Below are 20918 nucleotides of genomic sequence, written 5' to 3'. Positions count from 1 at the left end.
AGCCTTCATGTACAATTACTGACTCAAACATACGTCCCCCTACAAATAGCATTAGTTATTTGTTCATTATTTCCTTAGATAATTCTTTTGAGGACCTCTTCTCAGAACTCATTCAATAGGCTTATTAGTATCTGTGACATGCTAGGCAGGCTGTAAGTAATGAGTGCTATTGTAGGAGGGAGGCCCAAGAACATGGTGCAGAAGAAATCAAGACTTGAGTTCCAACAACATAAGCAGAACTGGCCAGAGACTGACAAATGGAGAGCCTTGGTTGCTGCCCTGTGTGCCAGTCGGCACAACAGGGATGAATGGGTAATGATTGCAACTGTAATTACATAGGACGAGACTGATTCTGTATCAGTAGACAAGCTGTCTGCTTAAACGAATGAGGAAGATTAACGTTGAAGTAAAGATGCACACAGTGTAGACAGTTTATTTGATCATATCCATTGAACTCAATCTAACAAGTATTTTGTAATAAGCACATATTGCCTTTAAAAAAACATGAAGTTAATAACATGCCAATATTATCCAGTCTTATGAAGCTGATGAGTGGTTAAGTTCACAGGAAATCTAGAGATGAGTGGTTTGTTTTGCGCATGCTATAATGTGGACATTTACAGTCCCAAGACCACAGGAAGCTTCTCTGAATGTCAATGGGTTACCTATAGAGCGCTACTTTTGTCCAGTTCCTATTGTGCTCTGGCCAAAAGAAGAGCACTATATAGGGAATAGGGTGCCATTAGCGACACATACACTGATCTAATAACTCTTTACTGTCAGGCAAGTGTTTCACCAGGGCATCCTGTTTCACACACTAGATCATTATGTTCAAGAGAAGCCACATCTGTTTGTCTTAAATTAAAAATACAAAATGGACCAAAAGATACGTTAAAATAAGAAATTGTATATGACATGGTGTTTTAAACAATATGTACAATATTAACCTTATATGGTAATGAGTAGATTAAGAAGTATAAAACAATGCATACATTTATCAAAATATCTGTACATTTCAAAAACGTCTGTTCTGACATGTTTTTAACATACTTAAACACTATCAAAAACAACTGCCGCTCATTGTCCAAGTGGGTCACATGAGCGATACTGAATGGGAACCGTTTTCAGTGGTTAAATACTATACATTAAAGTTATAATAGTGAGTTGACAGTTTCCTAGAGATTCATTAGCCGATAGCAGTTTTCAGAGTAAAAAAATCTTGGAATCCAGTTTTCATGACAAGCTCCTCAAGTAGCCTAAAGTGCCTTACTTGCAGCCACTACACTTCACTGGAAGTATATCTGCTGAGAAGTGTTTGTTTCAGCACCTTTCCTATTCGCTCTGAGTCAATTGTGTCTCTCGCTCTGGTCTAGTTTGGCTGTGATCGCACAATCGTACGACCAAACAACGACCTGGACCAGAGCTATTGTGGCTCCAGGGCCCCCACCAACAGCATTGCATGTGAATGGCACTTGAGGTCTACATGAGGAGAATATATAGTTCTATCTATTCACGGCTTGGTCCACTAACCATGTTAACACTGATAAATGAGATGTTAATACCGTCATAACCGTAATATGGAGGCCTAGCTATATACAATTCACATTAGCCTGGTCTCATCTTGAGAAAGCCACACCTCTCTGAGCTATATTGTCTTTGATATGATTTCTCTGTGGTCATACATTGGTGTACATATGTCTACCTCATGTCTACCTCATACTCGCTTAAGTACTTTCTTTGAACATATTTGTTTTGGATCACTGCTTTATAATATACTAAAGTAAGACATGTACACTACACAACCAAAGGTATGTGGACACCTGCTCATCAAACATCTCATTCCAAAATCATGTACATTAATATGGAGTTGGTCCCCCTTTTGCTGCTAAAACAGCCTCCACTCTTCTGGGAAGGCTTTCCACGAGATGTTGGAACACTGCTGGGGGGACTTGCTTCCATTCAGCCACGAGTATTAGTGAGGTCATGGAGTCATCACTCCAGAGAACGCGTTTCAACTGCTCCAGAGTCCAATGACGGCAAACTTTATACCAGTCCAGCCGACACTTGGCATTGCGAGGTCTTCTGTGGTCTTCTGTAGCTCAGTTGGTAGAGCATGGCGCTTGTAACGCCAGGGTAGTGGGTTCGATTCCCGGGACCACCCATACGTAGAATGTATGCACACATGACTAAGTCGCTTTGGATAAAAGCGTCTGCTAAATGGCATATATGGTGATCTTAGGGTTGTGTGCAGCTGCTCGGCCATGGAAACCCATTTCATGAAGCTCTCGACAAAGTTATTGTGCTGACGTTGCTTCCAGAGGCAGTTTGGAACTCTGTAGTGAGTGTTGCAACTGAGGACAGACAATTTTCATTTAACCAGGCAAGTCGGTTAAGAACAAATTCTTATTTACATTAACTTGCCTTCAGGACTCGGCAGTTCTGTTCTTCGAGCTTGCGTGGTCTACCACTTCGCGGCTAAGCTGTTGTTGCTCCGAGACGTTTCCAATTCACAGTAACAGCACCTACAGTCGACCAGGGCATACATTTGACGAACTGACTCGATGGAAAGGGGGCATCCTATGACGGTGCCACGTTAAGTCACTGAACTCTACAGTAAGGCCATTCCACTGCCAATGTTTGTCTATGGAGATTGCATGGCGGTGTGCTTGATTTTATATACCTGTCAGTAACGGGTGTGGCTGAAACAGACGAATCCACATACTTTTGTATATATATAGTGTATGTCCCCTTTAAAAAGTACATTAGCCCTTTAGTAACAATGGAAAAGCTAATGCGTTCTTTAAAGTGCCACTCGAGCACATTGTGTAATTTCTAAGAGTGATGGCAGTAGCACCAGGAATGTAGTAAGATACTAGCTATGAAATACCATATTCATCCCCTGTGGCGGAATACCTTTCGACACCTAAGGGAACCGTGACCCGTTACATTCTACACTTCTTTCAGGAATCCCTGCTACAGACGTCTGTGTCCAGTTTTACAAAGGAAAATACAATTAAAGCCAGATCAAGTTGTATTGCTTGAAGTAATAAAAAAATAAAAATCACAAGAGACAAACAGGAGGCAAAACAACAACTGAACACAAGTAAGTTTTAGGCACTTGGCTTGTCTAAGGTTCCCTATAACTGACCTGTCAGACCCATCATCTCTCCTTCAGTCCTTAAGAGTGAGAGACTGCTACACTTTCCACATCACTCCCCCTCCGCCTCTAACACATGCACTTTTCCCTCGTCAAATTACGACTTCAGAGTTGTTGACCGGCCGCAAGTTCTGGTCGTCAAAGCGTCTCCTGACGCTCCTCCTCACCGCGTCGGCTCGCCTGTAAGGCTGATTGCGAAGATCTGGAATGGAGGAAGATGTGTCAGTCATCTTGCCAGGGCCTTCAGCTGTGCTCAGAGGCTGGTTGCGTTGGCAGCCAGTCAGGCAAAGCAGCTTGAGTTCTACAGAAACATTCACTTCTCTGGACGTAAAACAAAAACAGGCTTACAGAAAAGACCTGATTGATTTACAATCTACTATTCCTTCTGTCACAATCAATAAAAAAACAAGCTATGGATGGCCCTTTATACAAGCCTTGTCAATGGAGAAGTAACATGTTTTACAAATTTCAAAAAGGCTGGAAATGTCTTCCATGAAGGGCATTTTAAATAGAATTTTGCATTCTTTGATTTCAGACATACCTACCGCTGAGGGAAAGCCCTCAGCGGTAGGTAACTTAAAGGGAATGGAGGTTCTAAAAAAAAAAAGAGATGCTTGCCAGGTCTGGGACACATCCACCACCACAGGGGTGCTATTGGAGGAAATCCTTACCCTTGAGTGGACATTGGGAAATTTAGTAATATTATTCTTCTTTAGGGCTGGATGGATGAAGAGAAGACAAAATGGAGGTTAAAGAAGCAGGGTGACCAGAGGAGTCACTCCAGTGTTTTCACAGTGTCCTTGCAGCGGTGGGAGCGAGCAGCCAATAGGGGGGCAGGGGACAGAATTAGACATGACTAGAGGTGTTAAGGAGGGCCAAAGCTAAGACAAAGGGAGAACAAACCAAAGCATTTGTTTTTCTGTGTCTCAAAACTCAGGCTGCTTTGCAGAATGACTACCAGCATGACAAAAATAGAGCTAAGCATCAAACTTTGCACTAAAACTTTGGAATAGTTGCCATGAACCAACATTTTTTTAATAGAACACGGACCAAAAACCAAAAGAACAGCATGCATTCAGCCAGGTACATGGGGATAGGATGCAAATTAAACTGTTCGGAAATGTTTAGAAATACTGAGGCTTTTCCCTTCAAATAGCTAATTAATGTATCTGGCTGTAGGTTAGTGGCACACAAAGCGCACGTGACATCCAAGACCCGAGAACATGTGTCAGAAAATACAACTTCATGCAATATGTTAGAAAGGTGCCCTGGCAGGCCACAGAAAGTCATGTGATCAGATTGTGCTCCATCACCAGGCATTTGAGCCAAGCACAAGGTAAGGTGGGGAACTGTAGCTCTGGTCCAGAGCGCTACGTATAGTTTCAAGGCTCAGCTTCAGCAAGACAGATGTAACACCCTGGATCAGAGATAGGGGATCTGGGAACAGGGGACATTTTTAGGTATGAAGCAGGAGAAAGCCAGTGGCATGCAGAGACCCGAACAGCAGCAGTAATACATGATGAACACGACACTCAGTTTTCATGATAAGGCAGACGGACACACAAGCAAGGTATAATGCCACAGCCATTTTAAAATGAGTCAAGATCAACACATCCTAACTTACAATATATTATAGAATTATAGGGTACACTACTTACTGTGCTATGTTGACAATACTAACTATACTGAAGCAGAACTACAATACACTATACCACATAACTACTGGCATTAATACTAGTCAACATAACATATGTCATGCAATATAAACATCTTGGATGGAAGTCAGTGACAATCCGTTGGGCTACGGCCTAGATGGCACTTCAGCTATTTTAACAGCAGAGGGCACTTACCATGCTGTCTGATTGATATACACTGAGTGTACAAAACATGAAGAACACCTTCCTACTATTGAGATGCAACTCCCAGTCCCATTGGGGTATGGACTCTACAAGGTGTCAAAAGCGTTCCACGGGCATGCTGGCCCCATGTTGCCTCCAATGCTTCCCAAAGTTGCGTCAAATTAGCTGGATGTCTTTTGGGCGGTGAACCATTCTTGACGCACACAGGAAACTGTTCAGCGTGAAAAACTCAGCAGCGTTGCAGTTCTTGACACAAACCAGTGCTCCTGGCACCATACCCAGTTCAAAGTCACTTAAATCTTTTGTCTGGCCCATTCACCCTCTGAATGGCACACATACACAATCCATGTCTCAAGGCTGAAAAATCCATCTTTAACCGGTCTCCTCCCTTTCCTCTACACTGATTTGAAGTGGATTTAACAAGTGACATCAATAAGGGATAATAGCTTCCACCTGGATTCATCTGAACAGTCTATGTCATGGAAAGAGCAGGTGTTCATAATGTTTTGTACACTCAGTGGATGTATTACTAATACAGAGAGTGAGCTGGTTTCTCACTCTTCTCAAATATCAATGGCCTGACTGACCGACAGGAAAATGTCTGTGACATTATGGTCTGCTATGGGTGATGATACAAATGGATAAGAAAGTATATAACAGGGGTGACACGCTTCATGCAGGGTAACGGAGTTGACATCAGCGACACCTCCCTCCTCATGCTCACCTCATAGGAGGGGCGGACAGACACCACCCCCCCCCCCATACACATACAAACACACACGTAAGTGACACCCACACGGTGAGCGAGTGAAGAGGGAACACACAACACACAGTGAGAGTACGGCGAAAGAGAGAGATAGGAAAGAAAGAAGAGAAACTGTATTTACAGCAACCTTTCAGAGAGAGAGAGTTCTAAGCTTTAGTAATGGCTCTCCTCATTGTGAACCGGCTCGCAGAAGAACCGAGAGCCCCGTTTGGCTGTGCGGGCGGTAAAGGGCACTGTCTTCAGCACTGCATTGAAACAACGACAACAGCCAAGACAAGACAGTAAGGAGAAGCACACATCTACAGGGTTTTAGAACAAGTTAACACCCTACAGCGTACAGCATTAGAAGACTGAAGCACAGAAACATTAACACATTCTATAGAGGGTTACAGTCTACTACAGGCCTACAAGGGCTGCAAAATTCTGTGAACTTTCACAAAACTCCCAGGTCTTCCAGAAATCCCCGGTTGGAGGATTCCCTGGAATCAGTACAGAATAAGTAGGACATTCGGGAATCTTCCAACCGGGGATTTCTGAAAAAGCAGAGAGCAGGTAATGATCGTATACACATTTGAGCCGGCTCCAAGTGTCTAGGTTAAGTTAGCTGGACTGTCAATGCATGTTAACACATGATTAAGGTTAAATAAAGCCTTAGGATCGAATCTTTGACAGTTCAAACATTTCAATAGTTCAGAGGCAACGTACTTGTTAGGGGTTTAGAAACCCATGTTAATGATTGAATGAGACTGGATTAGAGCACAGGAGAGGACTTGCATGCAGAACACCGTGTGTGTGTGTGTGTGTGTGTGTGTGTGTGTGTGTGTGTGTGTGTGTGCACGCATGTGTGTGTACATTTGCATGTGTATAAGTAATGTTGGGTGATTGTAGAACTGATGGTGATTGGCCCCCGGTCCTGTTTACCGGTGATGATGTCCTCGATGGCTCCGTCCTTTCCCTCGTAGACGTGGCGGCTGCCCGTATCCTTCACCTGCTTCTTCCTCAGCTCAGCTATCACCTCCTGCTGCTGACTCCTGCCCCGGGTGTTCTTATGGGACGGAGACTGGTGGGGAGACCACACACACACACACACGGACGTACGTACGCACACAGTCAAATCACAGGCGCCTTTTTCGACTATTCAAACAGCATTGGGGTGTCCCTGTGTGACACTTTATAGCTCTATAAAACCTAGAGCCGTAGCTGTCACTCTAATGTGTCCATTGGAAAGGTTCTACATATATTATATATACCGTCTATATTTCCTGGTTGGTTTACTAACAGTTTATGTTTACTGGTTATATATAGTGGCTTATCTGGACTTGATGTGATACACTAGGTGTCTGCAGTACCTAATATAGCTGCCCCACCAGCAGGTGGGGGAGGAGGGAGAGCGGGAGGGGGCAGAGTTAGGGGAAGGAGAGACAGGTAGAGCTGTGGGAGAAAGATAAGCTTAAATTATAGGAAGAGGATGAGGAAGGAGAGGGAAAGAGAGAGGGAGAAAGGGTGAGAGGGGGGAAGGGGTAGTTTATCTTATAGGAAGTGGGTGAGGAGGGAGGGAGAGAGATATAGATGAGGGAGGAGAGGTTACCTTCTTGTCCTCCTGGTCCATCATGGCCTCCTGTTCCAGACGTTTCTCCATCATCATCTGCTCCGCTCTCTTCTTCTGCTCGTTGTCCTCCTCCGCTTGCTGAAAGAACACACACAGACACACTTAGACTGAGCCTTAGACTGAGGTGTTTCCACAGCTGGGGGAACAGGGATGAGGGTTGGTCAGGAGCAGGTGGGGGGGGGCTTGGGACATTAGTCTCACCCTGTAGGCCTTGACGAAGCGCACAAACACCGGGAAGAACACAGACGGGGGCGTCGTTTTGGAATTCTCGCCGAAGAACTTGACCGCCTCGTCGAAGGCGTCCTGTGAGAGAGAAAAAAATTGCACATTCGTAATTTCCCTTCGACGTTCTTTAGCATCGAAACATCTGTTACATATGAAACATATGCCAATCGTAAGTTTGTCCTGTCAAACATATAAGGCCAGTTTCTCAGACCCAGATTAAACTTAGTCCTGAACTAAAACCTTTAATAAAGTCGCTGTATTAGTTTGGCACAAAATCAATTCGGTGAGATGAGATTTACCTGTGCGATCTTGGCGTCGTCCTGCAGCTTTTTCAGCTTGCCCTCGTTGTGTGTGATGAAGTCTTTGAGCATGGTGTTGTGACCGTGCATGCTGTACTCTCTCTTGGTCAGGTCCATTCCCCGCTGGAGCTCCTTCACATCCAGCAGAACGTTCTCTAACGACACTGAGATAGCACGCAGACACACACACACACACACACACAATTGGATACTGTTCAAATCAGGGAGGGCCGTACCTCAGTGAGTTTACAGCACAGCTCTTCAGAGTAACACCCAGCTTGGAGGTGTCAATTCATCAGCAAGAGAACGACATAGCAGTCCGTTGTAGCACAAAACGGCAGATGACTGAAGGCGCAGTGCAACAGAATTGTCTGCGGACCAAAGATCAGCTACAACCCAATGACTTATGCGTCCCAAATGGCACCCCTATTCCACATATAGTGCACTATTTTAGACCAGGGCTCTGGTCAAAAGTAGCGCACTATGTAGGAAATAGGGTGCAGCCTAGGTTCTGATTTAGCATCAGCCCTTTCACTGTAATATCACGAGGCCATATTGTGAATCGTACCTGCTGCGGCCTTCTCCACGTAATGCAGTTCATTGTAGAACAGATTGACCTGCTGGTATTTCTCCTTCACCACGTTGGCTATGTAGTGCAGCAGTGTCATTTTCCGGTCTGTCGACTTGGTGTCTAGTAGCTGGGGGAATTAGAGGATTTAAAAAGGCATGCGAAGATAATTACGCCCCAAAACGGAACCTCATTCCCTTTGTAATGCACTACTTTCGACGTGGGCCCATTAGGGCTGTGGTTCAAAGTAGTGCACTAAATAGGGAATAGTGTGCAATTTGGGATGCGGCCAGTGACAATCCTGAAGCATGTTATGCACTAGCAATACATTTAGGATGGGAGAGAGAATCTCTTACCAAATCTAAACTTTGTAGTTTAAAACCGTATACCGCTCCCCTTTTACTGCTGTTCATGTAGTTTCCGAGAGCCAAGATAATCTGTGGGGGAAACAACAGCACTGGAACATCAACACAGAAGGCAGCCAGGAACAGTATTTCAAACAACTAAAAATCAGCACAGAATATTTTCGATGCAAAGAAATCTGTTATCGGTCGCTTACCTCTAGAATTTTCTTGAGTTTCTGTGAGGATTTTATTGACACAGATGCTGCGATGATCGCATGAAGTTGCTGTAAAAAAAAAAAAAAAGAAGGAAGGAGGTAGAACAAAAGTCAGACAAGAGGAGAATAAGTCAAACTAAAGAAGGCCCTGTACACACTCAGGTTGTACAACTGATCTATAACACATTTGACAATGGTTGTGATATGACTGATATATTTATGATACAAAGGAGAGTTGGTCCTAGGGCCGGTCGGTATACTGTATTTTACTATATACCGGTTATTAATGCACAGACCGGTTTGGGTTTTTACTTTACCTTCTATAACGCTATTTGAATTTTTGGTTTGTTAAATGTGATATGCCGTGTGTAATGTACATTTTTTAAGTTTACACTGCTACTTGGGCCAGCATCATACCACCCTGCACCCCACTGTTGGCTTGCTTCTGAAACTAAGCAGGGTTGGTCCCTGGATGGAAGACCAGATGCTGCTGGAACTGGTTGGTGGGCCAGTAGGAGGCACTCTTTCCTCTGGTCTAAAATATATCTCCAATGCCCCAGGACAGTTATTGGGGACGTTGCCCTTTGTAGGGTGCTGTCTTTTGGATGGGACATTAAATGGGTGACCTGACTTTCTGTGGTCACTAAATATCCCATGCCACTTATTTAAAGAGCAGGGGTGTTAACCCTGTGTCCTGGCTAAATTCCCAATCTGGCCTTCATACCATGATGGACACCTAATCATCCCCAACTTTCCAATGGGCTCATTCATCCACCTTCCTCTCCCCTGTAACTGTCCCCCAGGTTGTTGCTTTAAACGAGAATCTGTTCTCAGTTAACTTACCTGGTTAAATAAATACAAGTGAGTCATCATCTCTCTCCATAACGCTTTCCACACAGACCTAGCCCCGCCCCCTATCACTCAAGGAGAGTGTTTGATGTTGCTTGACCACGAGACGCTTGCATTCAGTTTGCACGGTCAATGCAATAATGCTGATGACAATGTTGTTTCCACTTTGCTTCTTAATGTAAAGGGTTCTATAATTACACTATTATTTTGTGTTTCTTATATCTGCAAACAGCTAGTTTGTCTTTTCTTAGCAAGGTTTAAGTAAATCGCGTTACTGCTAATGTTAATCGCTAGTTAGCGGTCTAATAAATGTACTGAGCTAGCTAACTATACAGACTGATACCAGTGATGGTGTCGGCCTAAATCAGCATATTGTTTGTGCAACATTATCTTCTAAATCAAAGAGGAATAGGCGAAGGAAGCATGAATATGTTGGCTACATGAAGAAACATTTAACGTAGCTAAACATTATAGGGTCCCCTAAGAAACACTGACCAACACTTTGGTTCCTATCCAGTCACAATAACTCCTCCCTGGCATTTTCATTCGTTGTCATGTCAAACACAGCATTCAAAGTGCCCACTATACATTGATATCGAATTAGAATAATCATTCTATTTCCATGATTCCAACAAGTGTTTTGCTCTAAATCGCAAGTCAAATCAACAACAACATTTGGTTAAAAATATGGCCTTGATTTTTTGCCCAAATCGTGCAGGCCTATGTGGCAGTGTGGAAATGACCTCAAATGAGTGCTGGAAATGCAGAAATGAATGAAAATGCAGGAAATGATTTTTGGTATGTGTTGCCACCCTAGGGTCACACTACTCATAAAGCAAAGTTAGAACTTGTATTATTCTAAAACATCAAATACTGTCAAGAATTTGATATGATATTTTGGACATATCGCCCAGCCCTAGTTGGTTTGCACAAAAATGTTCACAAGATGCTTGTGTAATTTTTTTGTGTGCAGAAACACCCCGTTGTATCACAAAACCCAAAAGCGTTGTATATCAGTTGCACAACTTGAGTGTATACAGGGCCGAAGACCGAATCCTCCTCTACCGTCACATATAACCTCAATCATATCAGGTAAGCCCTAAGACAGCCTCACCGGTGTCAGCATCTGAACGCTCTCGCAGAAGTTGCCTATGAAGGCCATGATGGTCATCTTCTGCATGAGCCGCTCGATCTTGCTGAAGTGCATCATGAAGCGGTCCTCGTCCGTCAGCGCCTCCACGGGCTTCCGCTCCTTCTCGTACTGACGCATGATCTTCACCTCGTTCTCCGTGGGCAAGAAGCGCATCAGACACTCCACGTAGTCCACCGACAGGGTGCGCAGGTCAAACCTGACGGGAGGGGGGTAGGACACACGCAGGTGATGTCGGTTATTAGACACAGAAATGCGCGCTATGCGGAGGCACAGGCAGACACGGACTGGAGACACAGACATGCACACAGACGCTATTGCTATACAGACACACACACACAAACAAAACCCTCATTCGCAGTGCTACATAGATTCAGAAGACCACTAGGTCGTGTTGCGGAGAAGTCCATGTCGTCTTACAGCTGAATGGCCTTGCAGATCTCCTCGGGGGCCTTGCCCACTTTCCTCAGGGTGATGGCCATGTTCTTGGCCCGGTTGGCGTCCAGCAGCGCCACCTTGTTGGGACCCTTCTGGATGATCTTGGTCTTGCTCACGGCCAAGTCGATGGCCGGGCCCTGGGCTTTCGTCTTGAACATCTCCTCAAACTCATCCACGTTCAGGTCCTGAGGTTGAAAACACATTTCAAGTGAGAAGGTTTGAATCCTAAGCAACCCTGTGGTGAGTAGCCTACATGTTGTTTTGAAGTACAGAAGACCAACATAGCGTTTAGAGGAGGTCAAAGTGTGAAGTGCATATACGTGGGGGTGAGTGGACGGTTCCCTACCTCCAGTATCCTCTCGTCGTCGATCTCGTTGAACACGGTGCCGTTGATTTGGTTGGGCTTCAGTGCCACCCAGTTGAACACCGGCAAACGGAACTTGGTCTTGATGGGCTTCTTAATCTTCACGGCTGCACCGGGACACAGAGGAATAAGTCAGCAAACACACCATCTACCTCTCTCTGTCATCGCTCTCACAAACACACAGTGCACACGTCGTGTGATGGAGGATAGACATAGGCTGCATGGATCCCAAATGGTGCCCTATTCACTATGTAGTTCACTACTTTTAGTACTACAAAAGAAGTGCACAAGATCAGTGGAGGCTGGTGAGGGGAAGACGGCTCATAATAATGGCTGGAATGGAGTCAATGGAGTGGTATCAAACAGGTGGTTGATACCATTCCATTGACTCCATTCCAGCCATTACTATGAGCCGTTCTCCCCACAGCAGCCTCCACTGCACTATATAGGAAATAGGGTGCACTATATAGGGAATACGGGTGGCATTTTGGACACACACAGTCCTATCAGTGACTGGTGGTGGTGACACACATGGATATGCCTCCCTCCGTAGATAGATAAATAGGCTGAGACTGGCCGTCGGTCTCATCTTAAGAGCCCATTTAATGAAATCCCGCCTGAGAGAGAGATGGAGATGTGCTCTACAGCCACTTCTACAGCAGGGCATGATGTGCTCTGGCTAGCTCTTTACTGCTAGCCATAGCCGCTAGTTTATTGATTTAACCTTCATTTAACCAAGACATACTGTTCAGTAGCGGGCCCAGAATAGTGCTTTGGGGGACACCAAATTGAGTTAGCTATGATATTGAATGTGTATATGGCTAGGGTTGTCATCCCTGGCACAGTGGCATATTGTGTTTATATAGACAAAGATTATGGCCATACGGAGTATATAAACCCAGATTGACTGCCTCTCCCCGGGTAACCTCTCTAGCACACAGACAGACTGAGGTACCGTGGAGCCTAGCGATAAGGATCAGGATTGGAGAGTGTGACAACCAGGGCATTCCAGGCTTGCGCAACACTCTCCTATCTTGTTATCAATACCAGCCTACCTGCAGTGGCACGTCAATGTGTTTGAGCATGCAACAACAGACACTTCCTGACATTACAATAAATCACACACGCACATGGTAGAGTACAAGTATGGAGGCCATGCAGGAGTTGGAAATGTGGCATTTTCAGTGCTTTCCCATCAGTCAAGACTAAGTAAGACAGATTGTACTGTATTTTGTCTCGTCCCATTATGTGTAACAGGCTAAGGACCCCAGCAGTTCAGGATCCCAGAATGATGACAAATGATCCCAACTAGGACTCCATGTCCTGTGGTCCTTGTTTTGTGGATAGACTGTGGTTTCATATTTTGGTGGGCTCAAGCCTTCTACAGTACAGCTGTGAAGAATGAAGAATATTTTGGGGGTGTCTGCAAACAGTCGCAAGAGAATTTAAAGAGAATGCATGAAACAAAAGAGTCCAATTTCATGCTTGGCTAGACTAAAGAAATCATAGGGCATAAATGGCCATCTCTATGCAGACATTCCTCCTGTGTGTGTGTGTGTGTGTGTGTGTGTGTGTGTGTGTGTGTGTGTGTGTGTGTGTGTGTGTGTGTGTGTGTCTTGTCTTCACGTTTGGTGTTATGACTAAAAATACCATTTCCAAATACTCAGGAGAGGAGGAACAGTGAAAACACAACCACATGACAGAAAAAAACCTACAGAACAGTTTGATGGGTCCCTCTGGTTGGCAGAAAACAAGATAGAGAGAAAAACAACCAGAGAAATCATTATTAAGGAGAGAAAGATTAGTAAGATAATAAATCATAGACAATAATAGATCATACAAAACAAGCTTCACAGCTGAAAGTGTACTAATGCTAGTGCTGTCATATACTGAATTAAGGCTTCAGATCAAGAGTCATATTCAAGGTGAAAGGTCAAATTCTGGAATGATCTTGTGTCACATTGTATCTTTGTCTCAACTGGTCAAAGTCTGCAGTGAGTACAGACCCAGTGACACACAATGAATGATAGGTTAAGTGGGAGGCCAAGTCAGTGAGTCAGAAGACGCCGTCACATCCGCTCTGAGTCACCCATGATATCCACACCCTGATATCCAGGAAGTCAAGCAGCTTGAAATTGCGGTGAGTAAACAGCATCAGACACAGTGATACTGTAAATATCGGCAGGGTTCAAAAGGCCTAAAGGATATCAGGAGGCTTGGCTCAAGTTGATAAGGCAACATAGTGTAGACTAAAATTGTGAATTTAGAAGCATTGGAAAGCACATGGTGTGCTTTCAGTGACATACAGTGCATTCAGAAAGTACTCAGACCCCTTGACTTTTTTCATATTTTGTTATGTTACAGCCTTATTCTAAATGGATTAAATAGTTTTTTCCCCCTCATCAATTTAGACACAACACCCCATAATGACAAAGCAAAAACAGGTTTTTAGAAATGTTTGCACATTTTCAAAAAACAAAAATTGGAAATATCACATTTACGTAAGTACTCAGACCCTTTACTCAGTACTTTGTTGAAGCACCTTTGGCAGCGATTACCTCTTCTTGGGTAGGACGCTACATGCTTGGCACACCTGTATTTGGAGAGTTTCTTCCATTCTTCTCTGTAGATCCTCTCAAGCTCTGTCAGGTTGGATGGGGAGCATTGCTGCACAGCTATTTTCAGGTTCTTTCAGAGATGTTCGATAAGGTTAAAGTCTGGGCTCTGGTTGGGCCACTCAGACATTCAGAGACTTGTCCCGAAGCCACTCCTGCATTGACTTGGCTGTTGCTCAGGGTCATTGCCCTGTTGGAAGGTGAACCTTCACCCCAGTCTGAGGTCCTGAGCGCTCTGGAGTAGGTTTTCATCAAGGATCTCTCTGTACTGTGCTCTGTTCATCTTTCCCTTGATCCTGACTAGTCTCCCACATCCCCACAGCATGATGCTGCCACCACCATGCTTCACCGTAGGGATGGTGCCAGGTTTCCTCCAGACGTTACACTTGACATTCAGGCCAAAGAGTTCAATCTTGGTTTCATTAAACCAGAGAATGTTGTTTCTCATGGTCTGAGTCCTTTAGATGCCTTTTGGCAAACTCCAAACGGGCTGTTATGTGCCTTTTACTTAAATGCTGTTGACATTTTTTGGTACCCTTCCCCAGATCTTTGCCTCGACACAATCCTGTCTCGGAGCTCGACAGACAATTCCTTCGACCTCATGGATTGTATTTTGCTCAGACATGCACTGTCAACTGGTGGACCGTACAAAGACAGGTGTGTGGCTTTCCAAATCATGTCATATCAATTGAATTTACCACAGGTAAATCACATTGTAGAAACATCTCATGGATGATCAATGGAAACAGGATGCACCTGAGCTAATTTTGAGTCTCATAGCAAAGGATCTGAATACTTCTGTAAATAAATACTTTTGCAAACATTTCTATAAGCCTGTTTTTGCTTTTTCCATTATGGGTTTTGTGTGTAGATTGATGGGGGAAAAAACTATTTAATCCAATTTCGAATCATGCTGTAACGTAACAAAAAGTGGAAAAAGCCCAGGGGTCGGAATACTTTCTGAATGCACCGTATTATGATAAGGTCTGATAAAATACTGCAAATGATTAACACTTGATAATGACGGTTCACAAACATACCAAAAAAGATTACAATTGTGATGATCACTGATAGCCGATACCATTAACATACATTACAGTTTTCTTCAATTGCGTTGGTGCGATTTTCACAAGTAGGAAAGTTCAAAACGTTTCGTACAAAACTCGAACCAGATAATCGAAAAGGCAGTTTTAAAACTCTAAGCACATTTTAAATTGACTAAGTACAACACACAAAAACATAGGTCATTTTTTTCACCAAACTTAAATCAGTGTTTCATCTAGAAATACGTTTCACATTGCACATGATCCCCTCCAGGCCATGGATGAGGCATGCAATGATTTGCCATGCCAAAAGGTTTTTCTCCACTCCAGGTGCATGAACAATGAGGACATTTATTGCAATGTTGATGAGAACCTATGGCCAAATTCTCAAGACAGGCTTGATGCAAACTAGTGGTTTCTTTCATTCATTTCATTTGTTTCATTTTAATACAGGACACCTATGTTGTAATTACATCTGAAAAATATATTTTCGCATCAATGAAAATGTGTAATTATCTCACCTTTGACCACACATGGGATAGAAATTACATAAACATATTTTTGGGATCAATGGTTGTTTGGTGAAAGATGTCGCCAAACAAAATGAATGCACAATAAAAAGGTTTTGAATAAGTGTTAGCAGTTTGGAGTATTGTATTAACAGTTTTGAAAATGCACCACACACTTGTGAAAATAGCACCAAAGCGATAACAAAAAAACTGTAACAGAACAAAAGCGTATCGGGAAAACCCATCTTTCATTGTCTGGTCCAGCGTGATTCCTCCACATTCCCTACAAAGGGAATAGGGTGCCATTTGAGACGCATTCAGTCTTACACGCAGGCGGCGTCTGGGTGGGATGACCTTACCTGCTAACCCTGAGTTGAAGATGACAGTGGGGGATCCACAGCCGGGCAGCGGTGGGGCCATGGGGGGAGGAGGAGGGGGCGGGGGGACAGACACCGCCATAGGGCCAGGGGGAGGCGGGGGCGGCGGGGGAGGGGGAGGAGCGGCGAGGCCAGCCAATGGCCCATTTGGCACTGGAATAGATGGAGCGAAATAGAGGAGAAGATGAACAAACAGGAGCAGAGGGAACAAGAGAGAGAAAGTAAGCGTGGAATTGAGATGACAGCAGGCCAAGTGCTGTCTTCCATTGAGACTCAATCAGCAGAGTACAAACTCCTCTCGTGTGACTGCTTTGACTTTCTCTCTCTGCTGGCTTCCCCAGCTCTGCCTCTGTGTCTGTTTATGTTACAATTCAAATGCCAGAGCTGGAACAGCTTGGGCTAAAGGCATACCGTTACATTAAATTCCACTCAAGAAAATAGGACAGTAAAAATGAAAGGGCATGTTGTGAAACTAGCAACTAGCAGTCCAGACTGCTTCGCTACCATCTGTGACTAAACAGTAAGCTAAGCCGAAACTGGTCTGGACTCGGAATTCCACCTACCAGGCACAGGTGGTGGGGGAGGAGGAGGGGGCGGCGCGGGCATCCCCGGGATCCCATTCGACCCCATCGGGCTGACTGCACCCCCGTTATAGCCCCCTGGTACACCCTCAAATCCGGCCACCAGCGGGCCCCCGGGGGCGGGCGGCGAGGTCAGGATGGAGATGTCCCCGTCGCCCTTCTTCTGGACCGTCATGGTGCCCTGCTTCTCCAGCTCGTGGATCTTCTTCTCCAGGTTGCACTGCCTCTGGATGGCCTCGTCCTTCTCCTTCACCATCCGCCGCAGCGTGTGCACCTGCGAGTTGGCGTCCTTGTACACCTCCTGGGTGGGGGGAGGGCAGGAAACAGACAGAGGTGTTACTGCATTGCACGCAGATCAGAGGATTATCAACCTGAATCCGTCAGCCATAGAATTACATAAAGAAAAGGTAGAATGGACACTGGCATAAAGAACCGTCCGTCTTGGTCGGGGGGGACATTACTTCTTGGATCTCTATGCTGTCAATGTCAACGTCTCTCCCCTACCGATTGAGGGAGTAAAGTTTCAAGTCTCACCCGGATGGCGTCGAGCTCCTTGTTGCGCGTCATCAGCTGCTTCTCCAGCTCCACGATCTTGGACATGGCCTCGTTTTCCGTGTCCTGCAGCTTCTCCGTCATCTGAGGGAGCAAAGGTCGACAAGGGGGGTTCCGTCAGATCACATGACACGTATAACGCAGAGTGAGTGTTTGTAGTGAACGTGTCAACGAATAAATGGATGGATGCCAAGTTACTGAACGCGTGACTGAGGATTCAGATAGAAGGGACGGCGGAGTGAGTTATCAAAAAGGTAGGGTGGCAAAGAGTCTTCTGTAGGGAGTGTTATTGGATAGAGACAGTATGAGACAGTACGTCTGTGCGTGGTTGTCATTTCTTCTCACATGTGACATGTTCTCCTCCAGCTCCTCCACCCGCTCCAGCGCGGCGTTCTTGGTCTCGGCGTCCTCCAGCAGGGCGCCCACGTCAAACACGTTGTCCAGGTAGGCTTGGATCTGCACCTGCAGCTTGTCACTCTCCGTGTGCTTCAGCTTCTACACACAGACACTTACATTAGATTTTACATTTAGGAGACACTTTGATCCAGAACGAGAGATAGGCAGACATGCAGGCAGGACCGATGGATATACAGACAAACAAACAGACAGACAGGTCTGAGGATGGACTGATTGGGCCAGTTTACTGAACTCAGGGTCGCATCTCAAAGACGAGGATTGATTTCAGCTTCTTCTTCAAGGCGAGGGTTTATAGAATTAATTCATTTTCCAAACAGAGTATTGACCTTGTTTCAGAGTCTTGAGCTGAATAACTAAGTGCATTTTTTACTAGCATCTCAACATATTTCCTGTGATATATAGCAGGTTTGAGGCCAATTGCTTTTCAATTCAGTAAGTAAAAATAAATCCCAATTCCAATTCTCCTCGAGGCCTACCTAGACAGAAAAATGTAAATGCTTTTCCGTGAGAAAAAAAACATTGCAATTCTGTTTACTTCCTGAATTGACTGACTTGAAATGGAATTGACTCTAGGGCCTTTGCTGGGACCATATTACCACCACACTGGCAGCCATGAGTCATGACCACAGTAAAATTCCACGTGACTGTTATCTCCTTTATGCCCTCTGGACATGTGTACACAACTTGCTATGTCCCATCAGGTCCTAATGGCCTGATACTCAGGGCTCTATTGTCCCTCTGACATCAATGCAAATGCAATCACAATTCACATCAAACACTTGTCATCAAAACAGTATTGTGCTTTTAAAACTCCCCTCGCTGTGGTGATCAATTTGAAGAATAGAAGTTCAACAGCAGGTTGAAACTGAGTTTAAAACATGGTCGTTGTGGATGTTGTTTCAAAGCCTAATTCAACGACATGGACAGCTGCTTTCTAAGGTGATGATTAATTACAAAACAACCATACGCATATATTAGAGCTTATGCATATTATACTACCCACCACTGCGACTTGTATGCTCTAGTCGGCTGGCCCTCGCTACATATTCGTCGCCAGACCCACTGGCTCCAGGTCATCTACAAGGCCATGCTAGGTAAAGCTCCGCCTTATCTCAGTTCACTGGTCACGATGGCAACACCCATCCGTAGCACGCGCTCCAACAGGTGTATCTCACTGATCATCCCTAAAGCCAACACCTCATTCGGCCGCCTTTCGTTCCAGTACTCTGCTGCCTGTGACTGGAACGAATTGCAAAAATCGCTGAAGTTGGAGACTTTTATCTCCCTCACCAACTTCAAACATCAGCTATCTGAGCAGCTAACCGATCGCTGCAGCTGTACATAATCTATTGGTAAATAGCCCACCCATTTTCACCTACCTCACCCCCACAGTTTTTATTTATTTACTTTTCTGCTCTTTTGCACACCAATATCTCCACCTGTACATGACCATCTGATCATTTATCACTCCAGTGTTAATCTGCAATATTGTAATTATTCGCCTACCTCCTCATGCCTTTTGCACACATTGTATATAGACTCCCCTTTTTTTCTACTGTGTTATTGACTTGTTAATTGTTTACTCCATGTGTAACTCTGTGTTGTCTGTTCACACTGCTATGCTTTATCTTGGCCAGGTCGCATTTGCAAATGAGAACTTGTTCTCAACTAGCCTACCTGGTTAAATAAAGGTAAAATAAAAATTAAAAAAATTAAATGCATATGAAGGTTTATGAGCCCAAGCCCCCCCCCAAAAAAGAACTGAATTCAAATGAGGATTGTTCCGTTATACAATACATAGCCTTCCCATATTACACATGGCAGACAAACATCAAACAAAACTGATTTAAGATGTCTTTGGTACATAATTGGTCCAGCCTATACTCCAAAATTAAAGTAATGCCCTTTGAGTGTGGACCGTATTATTATGCATACTGGATAGACTGGTTACTCTATGCCACACTCCAAAATGTCTGTCCATGAGTCTGGGAGAGAACGTACAGCCCTAGACGATGCTATTGGCTCATTGATTGTGCAGGGAGACTTACACTTGACCTACAATGAGTGAATTTGTATTAGACTTTGAATAGCTTAGTAATAGTGATTTCTTGATATATTTTCATAATTAGTTGGGTGGCACATTACCTTTAACTATACAGAATATCTCACCGCCACGCGTTTCCATCTCCTCCTCGCTCTCCTTTATTCCTGTCGCATGCGGGCAGCGGGGCTGTCAACAGTTTAGTGAAATATGTTTTGTGGCGAGAATGTCCCTAAATTATGCACTGGGTAGCTGCAAGGAGGAGGTTGGAGAGCATACAGAGTTTGGGAGGAATATCCACCTGTTGGGCAGCGAGAGCGTTCTCCTCAAACAGTGGTTGACGCGAGTGGAGCGAAATAAGTGTTTGTATATTTATTTCTCAGCTGCTCATATTAACCACATACTCCGCTATAAAGCCACAGTAGCCTACAAAACAGACTGACGGGAAAGCGCGCACCCTCCTCCCTTTTTCCCCTGCCCCTGTTCCTGCCCATTCGATCATGGACCATTCTAAATCCAAACTCATTTGACATATTACTAAAGACAAGATTTCATTTAGAATTGTCTGACGTGCGAAAATATGATCACTTGATGAGAGAACAGCTGTGCAGCCGGAGGCGAGGGCCCGAGTGCAAGCTATACGTTTTGATTTCTAAGACAGTATAAGGTTTGTTTCTTTCACAACTAAAGTTGCCAAATAACTCTAAATCTAGCATATAGGACCTGTTTCAAATAATCACTTTTATGCTCAACATAGCCACTTCATATGCACACTCTTGCCATAATGGGAAATATCCTATTTTATTTAGCTAAGTTCTTACTATAAAATCATATAATATATAATGGCACAGGACTTATCAGCATACCTTGTCAGCTAAATGAACAAGCCTACAGCCTATGACATGAAGCATAGCCAGGTAACATACAGTAGGGACTCATA

At 44.4% G+C, this 20918-nt stretch overlaps 1 protein-coding gene across 7 annotated transcripts in view; it reads right to left on the bottom strand.

The window, feature by feature from the left end:
* Positions 1 to 417: 417 nt before the first annotated feature.
* The window catches only part of LOC118385969 (formin-like protein 2), a 94880-nt gene continuing 74379 nt past the window's right edge, over positions 418 to 20918 (bottom strand). For 2 of the 7 annotated variants that reach the window (XM_035773253.2, XM_052521959.1), the window contains exons 12-26: positions 17866 to 18015; positions 17503 to 17604; positions 16951 to 17269; positions 16370 to 16540; positions 11826 to 11950; positions 11462 to 11664; positions 11006 to 11240; positions 9043 to 9111; positions 8840 to 8920; positions 8484 to 8613; positions 7916 to 8079; positions 7593 to 7694; positions 7371 to 7469; positions 6704 to 6842; positions 418 to 3875 (exon numbers count right to left, since the gene is read on the bottom strand). In XM_035773253.2, the coding sequence (XP_035629146.2) occupies positions 3568 to 3875; positions 6704 to 6842; positions 7371 to 7469; positions 7593 to 7694; positions 7916 to 8079; positions 8484 to 8613; positions 8840 to 8920; positions 9043 to 9111; positions 11006 to 11240; positions 11462 to 11664; positions 11826 to 11950; positions 16370 to 16540; positions 16951 to 17269; positions 17503 to 17604; positions 17866 to 18015 (2397 nt within the window). In that variant the 3' untranslated portion in view covers positions 418 to 3567. Of the gene's footprint in view, positions 3876 to 5909; positions 6028 to 6703; positions 6843 to 7370; positions 7470 to 7592; positions 7695 to 7915; positions 8080 to 8483; positions 8614 to 8839; positions 8921 to 9042; positions 9112 to 11005; positions 11241 to 11461; positions 11665 to 11825; positions 11951 to 16369; positions 16541 to 16950; positions 17270 to 17502; positions 17605 to 17865; positions 18016 to 20918 lie in introns of all 7 variants that reach the window. The other 5 variants (XR_004826136.2, XM_035773255.2, XM_035773257.2 and 2 more) reach the window with 5 other exon arrangements.

The sequence above is a fragment of the Oncorhynchus keta genome, chromosome 7, assembly GCF_023373465.1.
Source record: "Oncorhynchus keta strain PuntledgeMale-10-30-2019 chromosome 7, Oket_V2, whole genome shotgun sequence".
In the NCBI taxonomy this organism is placed as follows: Eukaryota; Metazoa; Chordata; class Actinopteri; order Salmoniformes; family Salmonidae; genus Oncorhynchus; species Oncorhynchus keta.
Note: the sequence above shows the minus strand (reverse complement) of the source record. Positions and strands in the feature narration are given on the sequence as shown.